The sequence below is a fragment of the Hylobates moloch genome, unplaced genomic scaffold, assembly GCF_009828535.3.
Source record: "Hylobates moloch isolate HMO894 unplaced genomic scaffold, HMol_V3 SCAFFOLD_10, whole genome shotgun sequence".
In the NCBI taxonomy this organism is placed as follows: domain Eukaryota; kingdom Metazoa; phylum Chordata; class Mammalia; order Primates; family Hylobatidae; genus Hylobates; species Hylobates moloch.
This window is the reverse complement of record NW_026652285.1, coordinates 104,580,881-104,607,778: the sequence shown is the minus strand read 5'-3', so window position 1 is coordinate 104,607,778 and position 26,898 is coordinate 104,580,881. Positions and strand designations below refer to the sequence as shown.

The 26,898-nt window shown below is 44.6% G+C and overlaps 1 protein-coding gene across 1 annotated transcript in view; it reads left to right on the top strand.

Moving 5' to 3' along the window:
• Positions 1 to 25,517, top strand: part of TTF1 (transcription termination factor 1) — a 31,361-nt gene extending 5,844 nt beyond the window's left edge. The window contains 10 exon segments of the mRNA XM_032165484.2: positions 650 to 873; positions 2,576 to 2,761; positions 4,310 to 4,388; positions 8,659 to 8,789; positions 10,040 to 10,274; positions 12,638 to 12,727; positions 14,538 to 14,603; positions 22,660 to 22,745; positions 24,971 to 25,162; positions 25,165 to 25,517. Of these exon segments, the coding sequence (XP_032021375.1) occupies positions 650 to 873; positions 2,576 to 2,761; positions 4,310 to 4,388; positions 8,659 to 8,789; positions 10,040 to 10,274; positions 12,638 to 12,727; positions 14,538 to 14,603; positions 22,660 to 22,745; positions 24,971 to 25,162; positions 25,165 to 25,220 (1,345 nt within the window). The 3' untranslated portion in view covers positions 25,221 to 25,517.
• The last annotated feature ends 1,381 nt before the right edge of the window (positions 25,518 to 26,898 follow it).

Below are 26,898 nucleotides of genomic sequence, written 5' to 3'. Positions count from 1 at the left end.
ATAAGACAGATTCAATTTTCACTAGGAACTATTCCAGCCCTAGAAAATCTATGAGTAAATTTAAAAGCCCAGATTACCTTTGAAAAATAGTCTGAGCAAATAACCAGTGGAAATAGGGCTTAGGGCTGCACGTTTAGCTTCTAGGCTGCCTCTGAGATATATCAAGTAATTCAAGTTCCAGTAAAAAGTTTGAAAATCACGGACTGAGTCAACTCCAAGATCTCATCTTGCTTTAATATTCTAGTAGCCTAAGTGAGAGCCATTTTAAGAAAAGTTTTAAGACCAGGCGTGGTGGTTCATGCCTGTAATCCCAGCACTTTGGGAGGCCAAGGTGGGTGAGTCACTTGAGGCCAGGAGTTGGAGACCAGCCTGGCCAACATGGTGAAACCCCATCTCTACTAAAAATACACAAGTTACCTGGGCGTGGTGGCACGCGCCTGTAGTCCCAGCTACTCGGGAGGCTGAGGCAGGAGAATCGCTTGAACCAGGAGGCAGAAGTTGCAGTGAGCTGAGATCGCACCATTGCACTCCAGCCTGGCGACAGAACAAGACTCTGTCTCACAAAAAAAAAAAAAAGAAGGAAAAGTTTAAAAGTTATGAGGTCAAGTGATGTATTAATGTTAGTCAACCCAATTTTCTAACCCCTTAGGTTAGAACCTGCAAATGAAGAATGCAATGTGGAAACAGCTGAAGATTCCGAAACAAGATATTTACCTGCAGATTCAGGAGATGCCGATGATTCGGATGCGGATTTGGGTTCTGCCGTGAGACAGCTTCAGGAGTTCATTCCTAACATCAAGGACAGGGCCACCAGCACAATCAAGCGGATGTACCGGGACGACTTGGAACGGTTTAAGGAATTTAAAGCACAAGGTGAGCTTGTGGGGCCTTAGTGTTTGTTGAACTTACTGTATGCAGAGCTAGCACCTGACTTTCTTTTATGGATGATTCAGATTTATAGATCGACAAGAAGCATTCTTTCGCTGCCTTCACCTCTATCTCCTACCAGAATTGTCCAAGCTGTAAAATTAGCAAGATGAAGTGCACTAGCTTTTCCTCTTCTTGCCCAGTTTCTGGTAAAGGTGGCCAGGAAGAATGGGGCTAAAGAGACCAAATAATTAATTCCCACCAAGAAGAGAAGGGACGAGAGGTTAATTGGTTGAGACACTGGAAATGATACAGCAGTTATATAAAATTAAAATGCTGTCAAATTAAAATCATCAACTTTAATGAAGTATCGTTTCTTTCTCCAAGATATTCAATTGATGGTGAGCCAGTTGTAGTAGACTTGATCACCTTCTTGATTTCACTGTTTCTGAACCTCCCTTATTAAGAATTATTATTATTAAGAGTAATAAATAACCTTTATTATTCTTAAATCCAATAAGCTTTATTATTGGATTTAAGAATAAACTGCAAATTAAGGCTGTATACTACAAATGAGCAGTATTTACTGAGTATCTGCTGTGTGAGACCCAATACAACTGGTCACTGAAAAAAGTAAAAAGAGGAGTCATAACCTTCCAGAATTAATGGGATTGAAGGGATTCAGAAATATAGACAAGACAAATTAAGCAAAAAAGACAGCACTACCCACGTACACACAATTATAGAGTGGTATAGAATCCCATTTTGGTGTATTGTGTTGAAATTTTTATGAGTATGTATTTTATAAAAGACTTTTTTTTTTTCTTTTCTTTTTTGAGACAGAGTCTCGCTCTGTAGCCCAGGCTGGAGTGCAGTGGCATGATCTGGGCTCATTGCACCCTGCGCTTCCCAGGTTCAAGTGGTTCTCCCACCTCAGCCTCCCAAGTAGCTGGGACTACAGGCGCCTGCCACCATGCCCAGCTAATTTTTGTATTTTTAGTAGAGATGGAGTTTCACCATATTATTGACCAGGCTGGTCTCTAACTCCTGACCTCATGATTCGCCTGTCTCGGCCTCCCAAAGTGCTGGAATTACAGGCATGAGCCACTGTGCCTTGCCCATAAGATATTTTTAAAGTAAACTTACGCCAGGTGAGGTGGCTCACACTTGTAATCCCAGCACTTTGGGAGGCCAAGGCAGGAGAATTGCTTGAGGCCTGGAGTTTAAGACCAGTCTGGGCAAAACAGCAAGACCCCGTCTTACAAAAAATAAAAAATTAGCCAGGTGTCACACACATCTGTAGTCCCAGCTACTCAGGAGGCTGAGGCAGGAGAATCACTTGAGCCCAGGAGTTCAAGGTTGCAGTGAACTTTGATCATGCCACTGCACTCCAGCCTGGGTGAAAAAGCAAGACCCTGTCTCTAAAGAATGCCTAAATAAATTTGAAGACTATTTTTAAAAAAGATAGATGAAACAGGAAAGGTCACTTTGGAATAGGATGACCGGGAAGACATTGACAGAAGAGGTGTGGCTTGGGCTGAACCCTGAAGGAAAGGCCAGATCTGCAAGTGCGGGCAGGAGGGCGAATGTCACGTGTTGGGACTGTTGGGCCGAGGTGCTGTCATTGCTGATGAAAAACCAAGTCATAGGTTTGCTTTTGTTCATTATTAACAATACACACTTTCTCCCTGTTCCTTCCCAATCCTAGGTGTCGCTATTAAATTTGGCAAGTTTTCTGTAAAGGAAAATAAGCAGTTAGAGAAAAATGTGGAAGACTTTCTAGCCCTGACAGGCATTGAGAGTGCAGACAAGCTGCTGTACACGGACAGATATCCTGAGGAAAAATCTGCAATCACCAACTTAAAAAGGAGATACTTGTTTAGATTACACATTGGTAAGTTTAGAAACAATCACTCTTTGACCATCCACAGCCTTCCAGCCATAAACAAGATAACCCATGGTAAGTGTTAGCACGGTACCTGGCCCATTGCCTGCAGGCGGCGCACATTAACTGCTGTGATGGCTGATGATATTCTTTTTTTTTTTTTGAGATGGAGTCTCACTTTGTCACCTAGGCTGGAGTGCAGTGGCACGGTCTCAGCTCACTGCAACCTCCACCTCCGGGGTTCAAGCGATTCTCCTGCCTCAGCCTCCCGAGTAGCTGGGACTACAGGCGCCCTCCACCACGCCTGGCTAATTTTTTGTATTTTTAGTAGAGACGGGGTTTCACCTTGTTAGCCAGGATGGTCTCGATCTCCTGACCTCGTGATCCGCCCGCCTCGGCCTCCCAAAGTGCTGGGATTACAGGCGTGAGCCACTGCGCCCAGCCCTGATGGTATTCTTATTGCCACTCTGTGCTTTCCGGGATTTGGAATGTGTTCATGTCTCCCAAGTTCAGTGTGAAAAATTAAATGATCAACTTTTACCTTTCTTCCTTGGCAATAGTTATGGTTTTGGTTTCTCCTCCTGTTCCTTATTTATATTTTGTGTACGCTACACAAAGCACATCCTTATACGCACCATGGTCTCCCACGTTTTTTAAGCGTGGCCATATGTGTGCTTTGTAACTGGACCCCTCCGGCTGGAGGTGCTGCCTGTGAAGTTAGAAGGTCACGCTGTCATACAGGATCAGAGCGAAAGCAAATCTCTCTTGAATTTAAGGAGGATAATTTCTTAGGTGTTCTGTGGAATCCACGAAGAAAAACAGACCAGTGCGCCCCCGTTGAGGGATGATTTCACCTTAGAGTGAGAAAGTGAGAAAAGCTGATTTGGGAAAGATTGTTGTTCATCTTGTGGAAAACTGTTACCCCATATTCTCCACCGCAGTGTTCTCTTCCTCTTAATTCAAATTATCTTAAAACTACTTTGCCTCTTAAGGATTCTTTCCACAAATTGCATAGACCGGAAGCTGGAGCCTTGGGGTACTAAGCATTTAGTTTTCGGAGATCTCCAAGGAAACTGGTGATTGTGTATATCTGCTCTTCAAGACAGCTTTCTTTGGCTGGGAGCGGTGGCTCAAGCCTGTAATCCCAGCACTTTGGGAGGCTGAGGCGGGCGGGTCACCTGAGGTCAGGAGTTGAAGACCAGCCTGGCCAACATGGTGAAACCCCGTCTCTACTAAAAATATAAAAACTAGCCGGGTGTGGTGGTGGACACCTGTAATCCCAGCTACTTGGGAGGCTGAGGCACGAGAATTGCTTGAACCCAAGAGACGGAGGTTGCAGTGAGCTGACACAGTGCCACTGCACTCCAGCCTCAGCAACAGAGTGAGACTCTCTCAAAAAAAAAAAAACAAGACAGCTTTCTTCAGGACATAGGAAATCCCAGCCTTAGCACGGGGCTTAGGATAGTTCATGTTGTTATAAGGGCTGTTCTGGGTTCCTTTTACAATTGTGACTTCATTTCACGTGAGTCCCTCTGATCACCTTTCTTCTGACTTTAGGTAGGAACATTGCCCGGCCCTGGAAACTTATATACTATCGAGCAAAGAAGATGTTCGATGTCAACAATTACAAAGGCAGGTAAGAAAAAAGTCTTAGCAGCTTGAGACACAACATTTCTCTAGTCTTTGCTGATACCATGAATCAAAATATTCACAGCAGTGAATTAGCAGTAAAAATAACGAAGATTTGTGTGTGTGAAACCAGATGGTGTATTTGTTGTCAAATGTGTGTCTTCATGGCCTTTTCCATCCCCACCTCTTTAGTGAAGTCTTAGTGACCTTCTGTTTCCTGCATCTGCAGCTTTCTCTACACTTTTTCTTTAGCTCTCCCCATACGCTGCCTCATGCGCTGTGACTCCTGTTTGCTCTGCTCTCTGCTTACGTCGTAAGCTCCTTGTGAACCCAAACATCCCATCTCGACACATGTTCCCTTCAGCACTTAGCAGAGTGCTGTGGGTTTTTAGTAACTATTTGAAGGTGGAAGTAAGTGCTGGGATTAAGTCCCTTAAATGCAGTTCAGTGGTATCAACCCAGGGTGCTTAACCCGGTTGTCATTCTCTCCTTCCTTTTCCCCAAATACAATATCCCATTATAATTTGTTTCCAACATTCCACATTTAAAAACAAACCAAACATAGACCGAGTGTTTGGGTTAGCACGTTAGCACTCTGCTCAAGGACAGAGGGAGAAGCAGGAAGGTGTTAGCTCAGATTCCAAGGGCCCCCGAAAACTACCTTCTACTCAGCTGCTTGACCTCTCTGGGAGGCAGCTTTCATAAATCTTCTGGCAGCGGCAGTTGAGTTCTGCTTAGCTCTGTGATTGTAAACTGAGACATAGGTCATTACCTAAACTTCCAACGTTGATGTGACCTCAGTTTCCTTTTTAAGATTTTTACAGAAAGAAATCAGCCTTAGGTGAGGAAAGTTCACACACAGACTGAGATCTGCCTGGCCTGTTTTTCCCCAACCCTGAGGTTAGACAGTTGTGAACAGAACTTTTAAGAAAATCCACTAAAGGTAACATTTTAAATGGGACTTACAAGAATGCTTTTGGCAGCTTAATGGTGGCAGCTGAGGTAATATATTTCCACCTGTGACACACAGAGCGGAATGAAATTTTTAGAGTAATTTTTAGAGTCATTCTAATAATCTAACAGTTCATCTATTTGTGCTATATTATTTGTGTTGTGGTGATCATTTACCCTTATAGAATATTTTTATAGTAAGCAATTCCTGAGTGAAAAAAATAGAAAGTAAAAAATCAAAGAATTATTATTATTTTAATTTTTAATTTTTGTTGTTGATTTTTTGTTGTTTTTTTCTTTTTTTGAAATGGAGTCTCAGTCTGTCTCCCAGGCTGGAGTGCAATGACACGATCTTGGCTCACTGCAACCTCCGCTTCCCAGGTTCAAGCAATTCTCCTGTCTCAGCCTCCCGAGTAGCTGGGACTACAGGTGCCTGCCACCATGCCCGGCTAATTTTTGTATTTTTAGTAGAGACGGGGTTTCACCATATTGGTCAGACTGGTCTGGAACTCCTGACCTCGGGTGATCCACCCGCCTCGGCCTCCCACAGTGCTGGAATTACAGGTGTGAGACACCGAGTACAGCAGTTTTTTTTTTTTTTTTTGGAACAGGGTCTCGCTCTGTCACCCACACTGGAGTGCAGTGGTGCGAACTCGGCTCGTTGGAACCTCCACCTCCTGGGTTCAAGCGATTCTGCTGCCTCAGCCTCCCAAGAGGCTGGGACTACAGGCATGTGCCACCACACCCAGGTACTTTTTATATTTTTAGTGGAGACAAGATTTCACCATGTTGACCAGGCTGGTCTCGAATTCCTGACCTCAAGTGATCCTCCTGCCTCGGCCTCCCAAAGTGCTGGGATTACAGGCTTGAGCCACCGCACCTGGCTGACAGCCATGATTCTTAATAGTGAAAAATAGGCCAAGCACGGTAGCTCACGCCTGTAATTCCCAGCACTTTGAGGAGAGGCTGAGGTGGGTGGATCACTTGAGGTCAGGAGTTCGAGACCAGACTGGCCAACATGGTGAAACCTTATCTCCACTAAAAATACAAAAATTAGCCGGGCGTAGTGGCGCACACTTATAATCCCAGCTACTTGGGAGGCTGAGGCAGGAAGATTGCTTGAATCTATGAGGCAGAGGTTGCTGTGAACCGAGATCATGCCACTGCACTCCAGCCTGGGCAACATAGCAAGACTCCATCTCAAAAAAAAATAGTGAAGAATAACCAGTTTCTGTTCACCATACGCTGCATTTACAGACAAATGTCTGAAAAATGCTACGATGTTATTGTTTGTTTTTGGCTGGGTGCAGTGGCTCATGCCTGTAATCCTAGCACTTTGGGAGGCCGAGGCAGGCGGATCACTGGATTAGGAGTTTGAGACCAGCCCGGGCAACGTGGCTCTACAAAAATTAGCCTGGTATGGTGGCATGCACCTGTAGTCCCAGCTACTTGGGAGGCTGAGGCGGGAGGATCGCTTGATCCCAGGAGGTGGAGGTTACAGTGAGCCGTGAACATGCCACTGTGCTCCAGCCTGGATGACAGAGCCAGACCCTGTCTCAAAGGAAAAAAAAAAAGAAATTGTGTTTTTTTTAGGACTTCTTTTGTATTGCCTTAGTGATGACATAAACCACCATTCCTATTCAGATAGGAATCTGAAGATGTTATAGAGATTGCTTTTTATTTACTTAAATATTTAGGTGTTTAATCTTAAAATCCATTTATAATATTATAGTGCTTTTCTTAGTACTTTAATATATGTATTTGCAGAGACCAGCTCGGTCGGGGAGACCCTAACCCAGCGGCACTAGAGGAATTAAAGACGCACACACAGAAATATAGAGGTGTAAAGTGGGAAATCAGGGGTCTCACAGCCTTCAGAGCTGAGAGCCCCGAACAGAGATTTACCCACGTATTTATTAACAGCAAACCAGTCATTAGCATTGTTTCTATAGATATTAAATGAACTAAAAGTATCCCTTATGGGAAACGAAGAGATGGGCGGAATTAAAGGAATAGGTTGGGCTAGTTAACTGCAGCAGGAGCATGTCCTTAAGGCACAGATCGTCCTTAGGGCACAGATCGCTTATGATATTGTTTGTGGCTTAAGAATGCCTTTAAGCGGTTTTCCGCCCTGGGCGGGCCAGGTGTTCCTTGCTCTCATTCTGGTAAAACCACAACCTTCCAGCGTGGGCGTTAGGGCCGTTATGAACATGTCACAGTGCTGCAGAGATTCTGCTTATGGCCAGTTTTGGGGCCAGTTTATGGCCAGATTTTGGGGGGCTTGCTCCCAACATGTGTTTTTATGTAGGATGAATGCACTTTACATTTCTTAAGTAATTACATATTTACAGTGAAGCTATTTGTTGCATGTTTATGGAATGTCTGTTGTCTGACAAGCATTATGGATCCCATAGTATACGAAACCGACAAGATCTCTGCCCCCATGGAACTTCCCTTCTAGAGCTGTGTCTTCCAGTATGGTTACCAGCAGCCTCCTGGGCCTGTGAAACATTTGAAATGTAGTTAGTCCACATTGAGATGTGCTGTCAGAGTAAAACACGTGCTGGGTTTTGAAGGCTCAAGATGAAGAACCGAATGTAAACTACATCATTGATATTTTTTGATACTGATGACGTGTTGAAATGATAGGCATTTTTAATATATTGAGTTCAATGAAATATATTATTTTTTGTTTTTGTTTTTCATCATGCAACATGTCCATGTAAGAAATATATTCTGAAAGTTCCTTTTATTAAAACTAGGTAAAGTGAATTTTCCTATGACTGCTAGGAAACTTAAATTCCGTAAGAGGCTCGTATTATGTTTCTGTTGGGCAGTGCTGGTCTAGAGGAAGAGGCGTGAACAAGGGAGCCTGCGCACGTGTGAGTGCAGGTTGTGACCAGTGCTATGAAAGAGAAGCACGGTGTTCTCCAGGAGCAATCAACAGGGGGACTTCAGGCTAAGGGGGTCAGGGAGGCGCTCCCTGAAAACGCACCCTTTAAACTGCACTGGCGAGCATGCAGGCACTGTCCAGGCGGGGTGCAGGAAGGCCATCTCCACCACAGGGACAGAGGCTCTGAGCTGAAGAAGGGCTAAGTAATTGCTCTGGCTGCTGTTCAGTTGAGCCAGGCCTCTGGTCTCGACTTCACTGATTGATTGATAGGCTAACCACCATTGAGACGCCAACAGGAAGCGAAGAGAGCTGTGACCGGGTTCCCTGACAGCCGGCCCCATTCAGCTTTCCCCACGATTGCTGCGTACTGGGATGAAAATACCATTATTAATCTGATAGTTTCAACTTGTAAAACATTTTCCCTTTCTCCTAGGTATAGCGAAGGAGATACTGAGAAGTTAAAGATGTACCATTCTCTCCTTGGGAATGACTGGAAGACGATTGGTGAGATGGTGGCCCGAAGTAGCCTCTCCGTGGCCCTCAAGTTCTCACAGATCAGCAGTCGTAAGTGGCAGCCCCCAGTGCCCACCTCGCTGAAGAAATAAGCCTTAACAAGCCTGGTTCAGCCATAACCGATCCAATGCCCAGAAATCACCACAGACCTGTCTTCTGCGAGAGCTTTGTTTCTTAAGCTGTTCTCTATACTAATTTGTTTGGTTTCCTCGTGTATTCAGTGAAGCCATGTAACCTTTACCCACTAGGCTGATTTTTACCACACTTCAGTAACTGTCCGTGCAAATATAACTGTCCGTGCCAGGTGGACCAGGACCCCAATAAACTGGTGGTGGGAGAGCCTGGGTGGAGGGTCACTTCCCCGCAGTGGCACGGGACACCTTGGGAGGGAGGCAGGCACGCAGTTCGTGCCTGTCAGGCGGGGACTTTTCTCAGAACCAGTGTTGGTGACCTCCTGTCTCCATCTCCTCTTTCCTAAAAGGTTTCCTTTAAGAAAACAGTCCTTATCGGGTTTCTGTTTAGCACAGGGGCTCACATACTCCGGCCACACAGGTAGTGCCTTGCAGCCAGTTCTTCAAGTTTCCAAGAAGTAAAGGAAAATCTTGAATCTTTTTTTTTTTTTAATTTTGTGAACTCTAGATATCTTTTTTCTTTCTTGGAAATCCTTTGATTTTTAAATATTCATCCAAATTGTTATTGAGGGGAAAATGTAACATTCTGTGGGCCAGACCAAAAGCACAGCCAAACAGCTGCCAGTGTGAGGCTCCTTACTTAGCGTGACTGTGAATGTCTCTGGTGAAGAAGGGGAAACCATCGATACTTTGGGCATCCGCCACAGATAATTAATTGGCTTCAGAAATTCTCAGGTGCCTTCATCAAGTACTGTGTTGGTATCAGTGTAGCTGTTATTGTTACACTAGGAACTCTTGGCCAAGAGACATGTACATAACATAAAAGCCATTTGGCTGGCTTTTTTTCCCCCATTAAATGTTTGGGAACCTCACAGTTTCATGCGGGAGACATTGTTCTCAGAAACAGGATGAACAACTGTTTTGAAATAAATAAATAAAACATTGCTTTAAGAAAGGACTTATTTAATAACTTCTGGCTTTAGTTCTTAAAAAGAATCCATGACCGTGTTAGTAATTTCATTTTAATATGCACATAATTGTGTTTGTTTTATGTCTGTATAATTGAGATGCCCATTATTTTCTGAAAAGTACCTGATTTATTTCATTTTTAATATTGTGTTTGAAAGCAAATAGATGAGCAACGGTGAGACCATCTTTTTATATCTACAGAAAGAAATCGTGGTGCTTGGAGTAAGTCTGAAACCCAGAAACTAATCAAGGCTGTTGAAGAAGTGATTCTAAAGAAAATGTCTCCCCAGGAGTTAAAAGAGGTGGATTCCAAACTCCAAGAAAATCCTGAAAGTTGCCTCTCAATTGTTCGGGAAAAACTCTACAAGGGCATATCTTGGGTAGAAGTAGAAGCTAAAGTGCAAACCAGAAATTGGATGCAATGTAAAAGTAAGTGGTAAGTTCTTCCCTCTCTCTTTCTCTATCTCTCTAGCTTCTGTGGAGAGGTGAGGTTACCAAGAATATCTGTGTAACTGCCGTGGGGTAGCTGACGTGTCAAGAACAGTCGTGTCTAGTCTGCTGCCCCCACTGCTTCCGTATCACTCTCTGATTTAAATTAGCACGTAACTAGTCCTGATGCATTGAAGAGTATATGCTTTCCTCCTAAGGAACTTGAACCTTTTTAAAACAATATTGACTTCTGATTTCTTTACTCTCTAAGTCTTTAATAAAACAAGGTAGCAATCTGTTGGCAGCATTAGAAAAAAGGGCCACGCACGGTGGCTCATGCCTGTAATCCCAACACTTTGGGAGGCTGAGGGAGGCAGATCACTTGAGGGCAGGAGTTCGAGACCAGCCTGGCCAATGTGGCAAAACCCTGTCTCTACCAAAAATACAAAAATTAGCCAAGTGTGGTGGCTCACAGCCACCAGTAGTCCCAGCTACTCAGGAGGCTGAGGCAGGAGAATCGCTTGAACCCAGGAAGTGGAGGTTGCAGTGAGCTGAGATCGCCCCATTGCACTCCAGCCTGGGCAACAGAGCGAGGCTCTGTCTCAAAAAAATAAAAATAAAAATATATACAGAGAAAAAAGATAGAAAACTAACATACAGAGAGAAATCACAAGTGTAGTGATCAGCAGCAGCTCCACCCTTCTAATGTGCTTTCTGCTTCTGCGGTTCCTCAGATGAAGTGAGGTAGACATGCTCCTGGCTGCATCAGTCACATAGAGGCAGTTTCAGTCCTGCTTCCGCCAACATTCTTTGCTGGATATAGCTTTTCCAAGACCTGGAGAGTCGTGGAGCTGGATGTCTAGCTGCAGCGAACTCCTCAAACCAGTGGTTCTGCATGCTCATGACCCCCCCACCTTGCACATGAAGGGCACTCAGTGGCTCTTGAATAATAAATAGGAGTAAAATCCAAAGTAGACATATTTTGTGTTAAAAGCACACTCCTAGATCACGCTGCTTGTATACCTTACAACTCCAGGGGAATAAACTCCAAAGAACGGGGAATGTTGGAGGAACCAGAGCCCTTTTTACCTCTATTTTTAGCTAAAAGAAGGAAGAGTGAGGGCCGGGCACGGTGGCTCATACCTGTAATCCCAGCACTTTGGGAGGCTGAGGCAGGTGGATCACAAGGTCAGGAGTTCAAGACCAGCCTGGCCAACATAGTGAAACCCCGTCTCTACTACAAAAAGTTTGCCGGCGGGATGGCGGACATCTGTAATCCCAGCTACTCGGGAGGCTGAGGCAGGAGAATTGCTTGAACCCAAGAGGCGGAGTTTGCAGTGAGCCAAGATCATGCCATTGCACTCTAGCCCCAGTGACAGTGCCAGACTCCGTCTCAAAAAAAAAAAAAAAGGAAGAGTGAGTTATAAGCCTCAATTGGAGGATGACATACCAATGTTAAAAAGAGGACATGGTGATCATTAAGGGTAGTACTGGTTCAGGATCAACATAATTAAGATAACATGCAAGATTTAGCTATTAATTTGAGATAAAAATAGGAAACTTAAACTCTGAACGTATATTTACCTTGTGTAACATTGAAATGACCTCCACTGGTACATTTCAACCCTGTAAACATGGATGGCTCTCATTAAGAGCAACGGTGTTGTTGATCAGTGTGTGTATCATGTATCTCCGTTACCAAGAATGTAAATATAACAGCTAATGATCTATCAGATTGTGACAAATTTTGCTATTCAAGATAAGTACTTTTAAAATCTTTTTAATTGGATCACTGCCTTTACTAGAACCTTCAGTCAGCCTGCAGCCACTAGCTTTGGCATTAGAGGAATCATCAAATCATTTCTCACTTTACTAAATTTGTCTTATTTGGTGTTCCAAGGCTGGTAATGGTAATAAGAGCAATGCCTGTCTGTGCATAAATAGTCAAAATACATTGAGGGCCAGGCACTATGGCTCACGCCTGTAATCCCAGCACTTTGGGAGGCCTAGGCAGGTGGATCACTTGAGGCCAGGAGTTCGAGACCAGCCTGGCCAACATGGTGAAACCCTGTCTCTACTGAAAAACAAAAATTAGCTGCGCGTGGTGGTGCGCACCTGTAAGGAATCCCAGCTACTCGGGAGGCTGAGGCAGGAGAATCGCTTGAACCCAAAAGTTGGAGGTTGCAGTGAGCTGAGACCGTGCCACTGCACTCCAGCCTAGGTGACAAAGTGAGACTCCATCTCAAAAAAAAAAAAGAAAAGTTAGCAGTTGGTTCTGAATGAGAGCAATTTAGATGAGAAAAATATAGGAAATTTCAATGAAAACTCCACCCTTGAAAGTAAACCATATTTTTCTTCCTTTTAATGTAGGACAGAAATTCTAACCAAAAGGATGACTAATGGTCAGCGCATATACTATGGCGTGAATGCCCTGCGGGCCAAGGTCAGCCTTATTGAAAGGTACGAAAAATAGAAATGGCTGCCTCTTAACTGTTTCTGTCTCTAGCCAAAGAGAAGTTGTTAACCCAGCAGATTCTGCAGTGAGATGGCCAAGGTCCAAATCCCTGTTCCAGCACTTTCCGCATGTATGGTGGGCATATGACCTACCCTTCTAAGTTTACTCATCCTAACTCATCTACTGAGGATGACCATAATCGTACCTAGCTCTTAGTGCTTTCAGGAGGATAAAAGAAAATAACGTGTGAAATGTACTGTGTACTCCATGTAGTTATTTTAGTCTTTGAAGCATGTCATATGGATATAAATTATTTACGCTCATTGGAAAATGGGGGTAAATGATTCAGACAGAGCCCTCCTGTGCTCCAGCATGAGCTTGTTAGTGTCACCCTTGCTTGTCTTTGGTTTTGTCTTTGAGTTCCTGGTCCATGCAGGGTCCCCCTAAAGTGTTGAAGGGTGACGAGGAAAAGGGAGACATGGGCCCGTTTTGTGATGCCTGTGAGACTAGTGGACCTGGCCCGTGTCGACTGAGGAGCAGCAAAGAGCAGCAGAAGCCTGTGCGTTCTGGCCCTGCTGTCCGCCCTCATTCCCTCTGCCTCACACGTGAGCCCTGCCTAAGGCTCGCTGTGGGTTTCCTGATCTTCTTTCCTAGGGGTGGATCGGGGGGTGGTTATGCCCCCGCCCAGTCTTCCCTGCTAGAGAGACAGCATAGATTACCTGATCGAGGCCGGGTGCGGTGGCTCACTCTTGTAATCCCAGCACTTTGGGAGGCCGAGGCGGGCGGATCACGAGGTCAGGAGATCGAGACCACTGTGAAACCCCGTCTCTACTAAAAATACAAAAAACTAGCCGGGCGTGGTGGCGGGCGCCTGTAGTCCCAGCTACTCGGAGAGGCTGAGGCAGGAGAATGGCGTGAACCCGGGAGGCGGAGCTTGCAGTGAGCCGAGATCGCGCCACTGCACTCCAGCCTGGGTGACAGAGCGAGACTCCATCTCAAAAAAAAAAAAAAAGATTACCAGATCCAAGAAGGGCATCTCAAGTCAAGCAGGCCTGGGTTCCAGTGTTGACCCCATCTATTAGTCATGCAATCTGGAGCCCGTGACTGAGTCTCTTGGCACCATTTCCCTGTTTGTAGATGGCAGGGAGGGTTACTGTAAATGAATTTGTGCACTTTAAGGTCTTAACTGGCTCGGCGTCGTGCCTGACGCCCATAATCCCAACACTGGGAGGCCAAGGCAGGAGGAGCCCAGGAGTTTGAGACCAGCCTGAGCAACATGTCAAGACTCCATCCCTACAAAAAATCTAAAAAATTAGCCGGGCATGGTGCCACGTGCTTATGGTTCCAGCTTCTTGAGAGGCTGAGGTGGGAGAGTTGCCTGAGTCCAGGTGGTCGAGGCTGCAGTGAACCACGATCACGCCACTGCGGTCCAGCCAGGGTGACAGAGCGAGACCCTGTATCAAAAAAAAGACCTTCACAGTGTCTGTCACATAGTGCAGATGTCCGCTTACTGTGTGTCTATGTTGAATGATGAGGTGGTGGTTTTTACTGTGAGAAAGCAACATGGTTTGGTGAGAGACACAAAGGGCTCAGCAGGAGGAGAGAGGTCTTTTCAGCCCATCTCTGTAGCCCACCAACTCACTGCCCTGGATTAACCTTGGGCTGGGATGCTGACCTCGCTGTGCATGTATAATGAGGGAGCTGGAATGGGGCGAAAGCACACATACCTTCCAGCTCTCAACACTCCACACGTCCATGAAGATGGCTATCATGATTATTTTTGCTTGAAAATTTAATTTTTATTTTTTCTCACAGGTTGTATGAAATAAATGTGGAAGATACTAATGAAATAGACTGGGAAGATCTTGCTAGTGCCATAGGGTAAGACCATTTGTTTAATGTTAAACTAATTAAAATATAGAGATGACTTAATAAATATAATAACTCCCTATCATCTTACAGGGCTGATAATGATGCTGCATTTGGAATTTTGTATAAGTGGTGGTTAAAATTCAGTGTATTTGCTAGGAAACCAATTTGTTAGTGCAGAGAAAACAGTAATTTTAGGAGCGGTGTATACGTAAAGGCTCTGAGCTGCTAGATAGATCAGGTTTTCATGACACTAAATACATCATTAGTTGGATATGTTTTTCATTTTTCTTCCCTTTTTTTAGTGTCACAGAGATCATCACACCTCAGGTGTTTCGTGATTACAGATTTTAGCTAATACCTGTGGCCCACCCACCTGCCTCCTATTTCAGTTTTCCAGTGGAAAAATCATCATGTGAGGAAGTGTTACCATACAGTATAGTTGACCTTGGCAGGCATTGGAGGTGATATTATAGGTACTTTAGTAACAATGAAGTGAATTTTCCCAGTACATACCGTTTATCAATTCCAATTATTGACAAATCAAAAGCTCAGAATTACTCTTCACCCACCAAATACGAGTGCCTATATGCCAGGCGTTTTTCTAGGCTCTGGGGATACAGCATTGAACAAAAGACAAGTTCCTTGCCTGGTAGAGCGTCCATTCTGCTGACACAAATACGAAGTTTTGTATAGTATAGAATTAACCTAAAAACTACATTGCTGATAATGATAGCAAACTAATAATAATTATTGACTACCTTCTGTATACCAGGCGCAAAACGTAGTGATGAATAAGGGCTTTAGGAACTCACATGTAGTTCTGGGAAGAGACTTTAAACAAATAAGCTCATTTCAGATAGCATGGTACCAGAAAGAAAACAAACATAGAGTAGAAGGGACTTGGGGGCAATCAGATAGGGTGGTTAGGGAAGACTTTGGAAGCAGAAGCGGTGGCAGGGTAGCCATGCAGGGATGAGACTGAAGGCGTTCGGACAGAGTAGTGAATGCAGACACCTTGAGCCGGCACTGGCTGGGCACATTCAAGGGACTGGAAAGGGGCCAAGTGGCCCAGGACAGTGAGTGAAATGACGACAGCGATGAGCTGGGTGGGTCTGCAGGCCAGACTCCCACGCCTCAGGGGACTTCAGACAGTTGACAACACAGCACACGCTCCAGACATCCAGGAGTTCCAGTTACCTTTGTGTACCCAATTTGGAAATTTGTAAACCTAGCAATTCTCTGGTTTTCAGCCCAGCTCTCACTTCAAAATCATCTGGGGAACTTTTAAAAAATACCAGTGCCACATGAGTGGGATTGGTCTGGTGTGGGGTCTGGTTCACATGAATGGGATTGGTCTGGTGTGGGGTCTGGCTTCGCATGAATGGGATTGGTCTGGTGTGGGGTCTGGCTGTCAGGATTGTTCAGAGCTCCAGGTGACTCTGATGTGCTACCCTGCCGAGACCCCGTGCTTTAGCGCTGGTTAAATGATTTGGTCGGTTCCCAGTTAGAACGTTTTAGTTGTGTGTAACAATTCAAATACAGAACTGAATATCATGCCCCACCCATAAGGAAAAAGGACTTGACTGTTCAGTTTGATTTTACCGTTTTTTTGGAATAGGTAATAGATTACGTAGTCCAGAATTAAAGAAATGTAGGTGGGGCACGGTGGCTCTTGCCTGTAATCCCAGCACTTTGGGAGGCCGAGGTGGGCAGATCACCTGAGGTCAGGAGTTCAAGACCAGCCTAGCCAACATGGTTGAACTCCATCTCTACAAAAATACAAAAATTAGCCAGGCATGATGGCAGGTGCCTGTAGTCCCAGCTACTCAGGAGGCTGAGGCAGGAGAATCACTTGAACCCAGGAGGCGGAGGTTGCAGTAAGCCGAGATCGTGCCACTGCACTCCAACCTGGGCAACAGAGCAAGACTCTATCTCAAAAAAAAAAAGAAAGAAAGAAACCTGAAAGGAAACACAGTGAAGAGTGTCCCCTTACCACTCACCAGCCACGCGTAGCCCTGCAGGAAACCAGTGTCCATTTTCCATAGATGGTTTATGCAAAATGTCTGCAGGATCTGAGTGATGTTCTGATGGCCAGTGTTGGCTATTTATACCTACTCTTTTTTTTTACTCCTTGAATAGGAGTTACCAGAGATTGTCTTTTCAAAGCACCAGCTTTGATTGCGTTGACCCTGTCTTGTGATTATTCTGTCAGCTTTTTATCATACCCTCCCTTCAGCTCTCTTTGAGTTTATTTTGCTGTTGTTTTTCAACTTCTTGAGATGAGTTCTTAGCTCATTTTCCATTTTTCTTTCTTTGTAATATACATTTAAGGCCATATGTTTTCTTCTAAGTACTGCTTTATTAGCAATGCCCAATTATTTTTTTCAGAAACTATTAGGAAAATTTTAGGCAGATACAAAATAAATGAACCTTCATGTACCCATCACCCCAGTTCAGCAACTGTCAAAATCCAGCCATCCTTATTAAACAGCTACATCCACTCCCTCCAATTATTGTTATCTTTTTTGGTAAATTTTACATACTTGCAGCCTTATTACCTTTCAAAATTCAAATAATTCTAGTAATTCCATTTGGAATCAAATAATTCCATTTCTAGAAATACATTGTACAAAACAACTTCACACATACATGAAATGACTTGTATACAGAGTAACTGACTGCAAAATGCCTGTTAATAGGGGACTGGCTATGTATGTATTTTACCCATATAGTGACATTCTTTATAGCTACAAAAAATAATGAGAAAGCCCCTCGGTGGTGGGGCACAGAGAGCGCCAAGATACAGTCTTGGGTGAGGAAACACTGCGTGGGCTGCAGGGTGTTCCACAGAACAGGATGTTCCACAGAACAGGAAGGCTGTGATGTGTGTGTTTATTCGAGACTTCCAGTCTCTGTGCTGTGGACCAAATAAATCAGACCAGCCCTCCCTCCAGCTCAGCTGCACCGGAGACACCCCAGAAAGGCAAATGAAATATATGCAAAGTCTCTTAAAGGCTTCAAAAAGCTAAACAAGTTGCAAGAATAACAGAAAGAACCCCGCGTCCCCTTCACCTATAGTCGCCTCTTCTGAACATTCTGCGACATTCACTTTATCATCCCTCTCTCCCTCCTCCAAGGGAATACGGTTTTTCCCATAACGATTCAAGAGTTAGTGGCGGATACCACTTCCCAAGCAAGGATGTTATTTTACATAACCACAGTACAATTGAGAATCAGGAAGTTTCACATTGATATAGTACCACCCTGTAAAACATGGTCCACATTCAGATTTCACCAATTGTCCCAGTGATGTCCTTGATAGCATTTTCCCCCTTTAATTGTTCCATTTCCTTAGTGTCCTTTTTTTAAGACAAGAGTCTTACTCTGTTGCCCAGGCTGGAATTACAATGGCATGATCTCAGCTCACTGTACCCGCTGCCTCCCAGGTTCAAGCAATTCTTGTGCCTCAGCCACCTAAATAGCTGGAATTAGAGGCATGCACCACCCTGCCTGGCTAATTTTTTTTTTTAATTAGTTAATTTTTTTTTTTTTTTTGGAGACGGATTTTCACTCTTGTTGCCCAGGCTGGAGTGCAACAGCGTGATCTCGGTTCCCTGCAACCTCCACCTTCCGGGTTCAAGCAATTCTCCTGTCTCAGCCTCTGAGTAGCTGCGATTACAGGTATCCGCCACCACACCTGGCTAATTTTTGTATTTTTAATAGAGACAATGTTTCACCATGTTGGCCAGGCTGGTCTCAAACTCCTTACCTCAAGTGATCCACCCACCTCAGCCTCCCAAATTGCTGAGATTACAGGCTTTTTTTTTTTTTTTTTTTTTGTATTTTTAGTAGAGATGGGGTTTTGCCATGTTGTCCAGGTTAGTCTCGAACTCCTGGCCTTAATCCCTCTCAAAGTGCTGGGATTACAGACGTGAGCCACCACGCCCGGCCTTCCTTACTGTCTTTTATGAAGATCGTCCATCTTTGCTGTTGATGGTAGTGAAATTTTGGAGGAATACAGGCTAGGTGTTTTGTAGAATGTCTGCAGTTGTCACTTGTCTGGTATTTCCTCTTGAGGAGATTCAGGCTGTGTCCTTCGGGCAGGAGTACAGCATATTCCTGATGTTTTCTATCACTGCATTATGTCACAAGGCACATGATTCTCGTTTTGATTTTTTTTTATTATTTGGCTAAGGCAGCATCTGCCTCTTTTCCCCACTGTATAAAAATACTGGTTCTGGCCGGGTGCGGTGGCTCACGCTTGTAATCCCAGCACTTTGGGAGGCCGAGGCGGGCGGATCACAAGGTCAGGAGATCGAGACCACGGTGAAACCCCGTCTCTACTAAAAATACAAAAAAATTAGCCGAGTGTGGTGGCGGGCACCTGTAGTCCCAGCTACTCGGAGAGGCTGAGGCAGGAGAATGGCGTGAACCCGGGAGGTGGAGCTTGCAGTGAGCCGAGATCGCGCCACTGCACTCCAGCCTGGGCGACAGAGCAAGACTCCGTCTCAAAAAAAAAAAAAAAAAAAAAATACTGGTTCTTCCTTTGGTGGTAAGAAATGGCTGTGGGGAGAGAAATTTTAAGACTATATAAAGATCCTGTTCCTCTTTAAGCTTCTGTCAGTTTCCTGGTGGTTTTCATTTGCATTTCTCATGTGAGAAGTCAGATTGAACGTGGCTCTTGTGTTTATAAGCTGTCTCTCTTTACCTTCACTGTGAGCCTTCACTGCACATAGCTCTTGCATTTTAATCAGTTCCTGCAATTGGAGAGGCCCATCACTCTCAATATCTGAACTTACTGCTTGCTAAGCAAGGAGAGCTGGGCTGCAGAGCACAGGCCCTCTACGTGTTGCCGAGCATCATGGGGCTCGGGGATCAGTGACTTTCAGATGCAGGGATGTTGAGGAATTGTTTGGCCTTTGGTTTTGGAAGGTAGACAGTGGGGTGAGGCTGCTGCAGCCTGGCTGACTTCCAGAAGTGTGGCTACTGGTGTGAGGTCACCATTGGTCCATTAGGAAAGGTTTTGTTTTGTTTTTAGTCAATATTCTGCAGAACCATTAGGGAGGGTTTAAACTGGTTCTGGTGGTTAGTTATTTATGGTTTGGGATTATAACCAAACAAGAAAGGACAATCTGTCTCTTCCTTCGTGAATGTGGAGAATTGGAAACTCTTAGTCCAGGCCCTGCCAGGACTCACAGATACATGCCGTGGTCCCAAAGCCTTTTCTTTTCTAGCTCATCTGAGGGGCAGGGCGCCCACTCTTCAGCATCATAGGCCCCAAGCAGGGAGGGTGCCAGGTGCTTTGAAGGAGGTGACGCTGATGTGCACCCCACCAGCTCCCAGATCTTGAGAACGACTTACATTGACAAAGCCTTTTATAATGTCAAACCACTTTTTTAAAATTCAACTTTTCAGCCGGGCGTGGTGGTTCACGCCTGTAATCCCAGCACTTTGGGAGGCCAAGGCGGGTGGATTGCTTGAGGTCAGGAGTTATGAGACCAACCTGCCCAACATGGTGAAACCCCATCTCTACTAAAATACAAAAACCAGCTGGGCGTGGTGGCAGACACCTGTAATTCCAGCTACTGGGGAGGCTGAGGCAGAATTGCTTGAACCCGGGATGGAGTCGGTGAACCGGGTGGCCATGATTCCTGCCAGCCTGGGACAGGAGATCTGCCTAAAAAAAAAAAAAAAATTAAATTTGTGTATACTTTGTGACATTTCTTCAGATCACATGATTTTTAAAATTAAAATGGGTTTTTATGGTTTTAAATAAAATTACGTTTAAAAACTGATTATTAAGCTGGATGTGGTGACACATGCCTCTTGTCCCAGCTACTCTGGAGGCTGAAGTGGGAGGATCACTTGAGCCTGGGAGACAGAAGTTGCAGTGACCCGAGATCACGCCACTGCATTCCAGCCTGGGTGACAGAGTGAGACCCTGTCTCAAGAAAATAAATTAAATAAAAATAAATAAAAGGTCCCCACAAAATCCAGGTAGGGGGTAACTGATGGAACTGATTATCTATTTCAGATTTACAAATCTCAGAACTCTAAGATAGAGATTATGGCATCTAGTCAAATACTGTTTGAAATACTACGTACTCTCAAAGTTTTAATAACAAAATGGTAAAAATTGTATTGAAGGTTCAGTCTCCTCAGATTCTTAAAGACTTTGTGAATTATATAAGCAGGATTTAAGGATAGCATCTCCACCTAATGAGATGTAACACTTACTTAATTTTAAAATGTCCAGATCAGTTATTGTTACTCCTTGAAGCGTGGGCTTGGGTCTGCAGCATGTTGGGCGCACAGCATTATGGGAAGGGAAAAGGCACAGGCTGCCTTAGAGCTAGGGTTTCAGAGTGAGACAGATTTGGCATAGAGTCCAGGGACTCCACTTAAAGTCTGTGGGCAATTGTTCCCTATTTGTCTGAGCCTTTGTTTCCTCATCTGCATTATGGTTTAATAGGCCGTTAGGAGGGCTAAAGGAGATAATGGGCCAGGTGCAGTGGCTCATGCCTGTAGTCCCAGCACTTTGGGAGGCCAAAGCAGGTGGGTCACCTGAAGTCAGGAGTTCAAGACCAGTCTGGCCAGCATGGTGAAACCCTATCTCTACTACAAATACAAAAATACGAAAATTTAGCCAGGCGTGGTGGTGGGCACCTGTAATCCCAGCTACTCAGGAGGCTGAGCCAGGAGAACAACTTGAACCCTGGAGGCAGAAGTTGCAGTGAACTGAGAATGTGCCTCTGCATTCCAGCCTGGGTGACAGGGCGAGACTCCATCCAAAAAAAATAAAATAAGATAAGATAATGCAAGAAAGAGACATTGTCTGGTACCTGGCACATACGTCCTCAGCTAGTGGTTGCTGTGATGAAGAGGTCAGAAGAATCTGATCATCTTTTACCTGTACATACTTAGCAGATCAAATTCTCCATGCTAATCATTTTAACAACTGGATTAGTTAATTGTTTTTTAATGTTCCCCTTTTATTAGGAAAAAGTTCCCAAAAAGTTAAGGTGGTGGTTTTTACTTTAAAAAACAATTGAAGAATAATTTCTGACCCACTTATTGTAAATTGAAACGTATTGTAAATTGAAAACGTACCAAAACCTCATAAGCATCTGCTTTTTTCAGCTTTGTGAAATAAACATCAGGGAACATCTGTCTTTGAATTGTGACCAATATGTATGTGTCCTGAGTGGAATGGTTAAGAGGGTAGGATCTGGAGTCACACTACTTGCTGAAGTCCCAGCTCTATCCCTGATTAGCCGTGTGAGCTTGGATAACTTCTCTGTGCCTCAGTTTCCTCATCTCTCTGGCACGAGGGAGAGAGTGGTAACTCCCTCCTTGAGTTGTCGTGAGGATTATTTATTGCTGCAGTTAAGGTGCTTAGGGCAGGGCTGAGCACAAGGTAAGCGTCAGCCCGTTAGCCAGCATTATACTTTGCCTTCTCGACTAGTGATACAAGTTATTTTAATTTAAACAATCCATTCTGTACTACTGATTCTTTTTCCTCTTTACGTTTTTTTAAACCAAATAAACAATAGCTTTCCATATTCCACAAAAATTGTGTCATATTTGGTTTTTGTTTTGTTTTGTTTTGTTTTGTTTTGTTTTGTTTTGTTTTTTTTTTGAGATGGAGTCTCGCTCTGTTGCCCAGGCTGGAGTGCAGTGGCGCAATCTCGGCTCACTGCAAGCTCTGCCTCCCGGGTTCACGCCATTCTCCTGCCTCAGCCTCTCCGAGTAGCTGGGACTACAGGCACCCGCCACCACGCCCGGCTAATTTTTTGTATTTTTAGTAGAGACGGGGTTTCACCGTGGTCTCGATCTCCTGACCTCATGATCCACCTGCCTCGGCCTCCCAAAGTGCTGGGATTACAAGCGTGAGCCACCGCGCCCGGCCAAATTGTGTCATATTTGTATCACACATGTATGATGATCTTATGTTTATGATAAAAAAGCTATAAACCTCACCTGAATAAATGTACTTACTACACTGTATTGAAATGATAGATTTTTAAACTAACTTGCTTTTTATCTTTTCTTTCCTTTTCTAAAGTGATGTTCCTCCATCTTATGTTCAAACTAAATTTTCTAGGCTGAAAGCTGTCTATGTTCCATTTTGGCAGAAAAAGACTTTTCCAGGTTAGTATTCTTAATATTTATATGGCTAAGAACATGGTGTTTGGTGCCACATGCTGGTAATGAAAGTCACCTAGGCAGGTGACTGGACTTAGAGCCTCAGCTTCATCAGCTGCAAAATGGTGGAAACAGGCAGATTATAATCCCTATCTGACAGGACTTTCAGAAGTCCTAAATGAGATCATGAACGTGTAAGGTGTGGTCATCCCAGTGCTTGACACTTAGCGACCACTCTGTAAATAACTGAGTCCTGCTGCTGTTGCCATCACACAATCACACTCATGTGCACACAGCACATGCACACATGACATGCCCGTGCACCACACCACATGCATGCACACACACACCACATGCATTCATTCACACCACATGCACTCACACACACCACATGCATGCACTCACACCACATGCACTCACACACACTACATGCATGCGCTCACACATGCACTCACACCACATGCATGCACTCACACCACATGCATTCGCTCACACCACATGCATGCACTCACACCACATGCATGCACTCACACCACATGCACTCACCCACACTACATGCATGCGCTCACACCACATGCACTCACACCACATGCATGCACTCACACCACATGCATCCGCTCACACCACATGCATGCACTCACACACACCACATGCACTCACACACACCACATGCATGCACTCACACCACATGCATTCACTCACACCACATGCATGCACTCACACACAGGCACTGACACCACATGCACTCACACCACATGCATTCACTCACACCACATGCATGCACTCACACCACATGCATGCACTCACACACACCACATGCACTCACACACACACCACATGCATGCACTCACACACATGCACTGACACCACATGCACTCACACCACATGCATTCACACACACCACATGCATGCACTCACACACATGCACTCACACCACATGCACTCATACCACATGCATGCACTCACACACATGCACTCACACCACATGCACTCACACCACATGCATGCCGTCACACACACCACATGCACTCACACACACCACATGCATGCACTCACACACACCACATGCACTCACACACACCACATGCACTCACACCACATGCACTCACACACACACCACATGCACTCACACACACCACATGCACTCACACACACCACATGCACGCACACACACCACATGCATGCACTCACACCACATGCATGCACTCACACACACACCACATGCACTCACACACACCACATGCACTCACACACACATGCATGCACTCACACACATACACACACAGAAGCATACACATGTTTCAGAATAAAAGACACCCAGTTCCTTCTTTGTAGCCATTTGTGGATAACCTTAGATATGTAAGTCCCAAACTCAGATCATCAGAGCCATGTGAGGAACTTGTTAAAAACACAAATTTCTGGCCAGATGCAGTGGCTTATGCCTGTAATCTCAACGCTTTGAGAGGCCAAGGTGGGAGGATCACCTAAGACGAGGAGTTCAAGACCATTCTGGGCAACATAGAGAGACCCTCCCACACACACCCACCTATCTCTACAAAAAATAACAAAAAGTATCCGGGCATGGTGGTGCTTGTCTGTGTTCCCAGCTACTTGGGAGGCTGAGGTGGGAGGATTGCTTGAGCCTGGGAGTTCTAGGCTTCAGTGAGTGTGATTGTACCACTGCACTCCAGCTGGGGCGACAGAGCGAGACCCTATCTCAAAAAGAAAAAAAAAAAAAGATACAGATTTCTGGGCCTCATTTCAGACCTACATACCAATTCCTAGTCTCTAGACCGAGTCCAGAACCTGGATTTTTACTAACGAGCTTGCAGGCCTGTGCTCTCTCATGCAGTCTGCGCGGCACTGCTATTTCTCCTGGACCCACCATTTGGATGATATCGTACCCTGGGCTGTGATGAAATGCGTCTTTGCGTTCAGCAGACATCACTACCCGGGTTTGAATCCTTATGAACTCCATGGCCTTGGGCAAGTCTCTTAATGTCTTTATGCTTTGGTTTCCTCAATTGAAAAACAAGTTAAAAACAGTGCCTACCTCATAGGATTTTTGCAAGGATTGAAGAAGTGAATGTGGGTAAACCAGTTGGAACCAGACCTTACACACAGCAATAACAAGAGCAGTTCATATTCATTACCAGTCTCCTGTATGCCTCGACTTTGATAAGAGGCCTTGTACAGACAGATAACTACACAATTAAATTTCTTTTCTGTAGAGATCATCGACTACCTTTATGAGACGACTCTACCTTTGCTGAAGGAAAAGTTAGAAAAAATGATGGAGAAAAAAGGCACTAAAATCCAGACTCCTGCAGCACCCAAGCAAGTTTTCCCGTTTCGAGACATCTTTTATTATGAAGACGATAGTGAAGGAGAGGACATAGAAAAAGAAAGCGAAGGCCAGGCGCCATGGCTCACGCCTGTAATTCCAGCACTTTGGGAGGCCAAGGCCGGTGGATCATTTGAGGTCAGGAGTTCGAGACCAGCCTGACCAACATGGTGAAGACCTGTCACTATTAAAAATGTGAAAATTAGCCAGGTGTGGTAGTGCACACCTGTAATTTCAACTACTTGGGAGGCTGATGCAGGAGAATCGCTTGAACCCAGGAGGCGGAGGTTGCAGTGAGCCAAGATCGCACCACCGCTTGAGAGAGATTACTATTTCTTGTTCCTTTTTCTCAGTTGGATTATTTTGATTATATACATATGTCAGTAAATCTGTTTTCAGTATTGATGTTTAATAAAGAATGTACAATGGCCAGAGTTCTACTCTTTCCTCTGGAGCATTAAAATGTATTGCCATTCATATTAAAGTGTATTTGAATGTGAAAAGAAAGAGGAACATATGAATTGATGTAATAAATAATTACAACTAATGGTTTTATTAAACGACAAAAGTTTCACAAATCCCTCTAATTGTAGCAGAGAATAGGGTCACATTCTATGAACATTTCATTACGTGAGTTCAGCTGTATGGGTACTGGGCGAAAATGAGAAAGTTAGCAATTTCGAAAAAGCATGCCCTTCTGCTGTGTTTCCAGTTGTTTAGATGTCTGCTCTCCATGTATATATGGATCACATTCGTGTTAGATGGAAGTTGTGAATCCACTGTTCTCTCAAACTGGTCTCTTTCCTTTGTACCTATCATAGTGTACATAGCTCATCTTCCTGAGTTTGATTCTAGTGTTCAAAGATAGGTATTTTTCATATAAGATGTCCTGTCAAAGCAAGTCATTGAACTTACCTGGTATTTAACTGAAAACAAACAAACAAAAAACAGCAATCTCTTCCATTGCTTGTAGAAAAACTGACTTAGGCCAGGCACAGTGGCTCACGTCTAATCCCAGCACTTTGAGAGGCCAAGGCAGGAGTATCACTTGAGCCCAGGAGTTCGAGACCAGCCTGGCAACATAGTGAGACCCTGTCTCTAAAAAAAGGAAGGAAGGAAGGGAAGGAGGGACGGGTGGGGGGAGAGGAGGGCAGGGGACACTCTGTTATACTTATCGAAAGGTGCTAGCCAGGTGTGGTAGTGCAGCCTATAGTCTCAGCTACTCAGGAGGCTGAGGTGGGAGGATCACTTGAGCTTAGGAGTTTGAGGCTGCAGTGAGCTATGATGGCACCATGTACTCCAGCCTGGGCAACAGAGACAGACCAGACTCCTAAAAAAAAAGAAAAGAAAAAAAAAAATATGTCAGTGTCAACGCACAACTCCTGTTGGATATTCAAAGATAATGTCAATGGTGGGCTATTCCATCAATCAGGAAAGCAAAACCACCCGAGATATTTCAAATGGAGAAGAACGTAATATAAATTTTATGTTCCTTTTGGAGGGCAATTTGGTAAGATACATCAAAGCCTGAAGAGGCTAGGCATGGTGGCTCACACCTGTAATCCTAGCACTTTGTGAGACCAAGGCAGGCAGATGACTTGAGGTCAGGAGTTCGAGACCAGCCTGGCCAACATGATGAAACTCCATCTCTACCAAAAAAAAAATTAGCTGGGCATGGTGGCGTGTGTCTGTAATTCCAGCTACTTGGGAGGCTGAGGCAAGAGAATCGCTTGAACCTGGGAGGCAGAGGTTGCAGTGAGCTGAGATCACACCACTGCACTCCAGCCTGGGTGACAGAGTAAGACACTGTCTCAA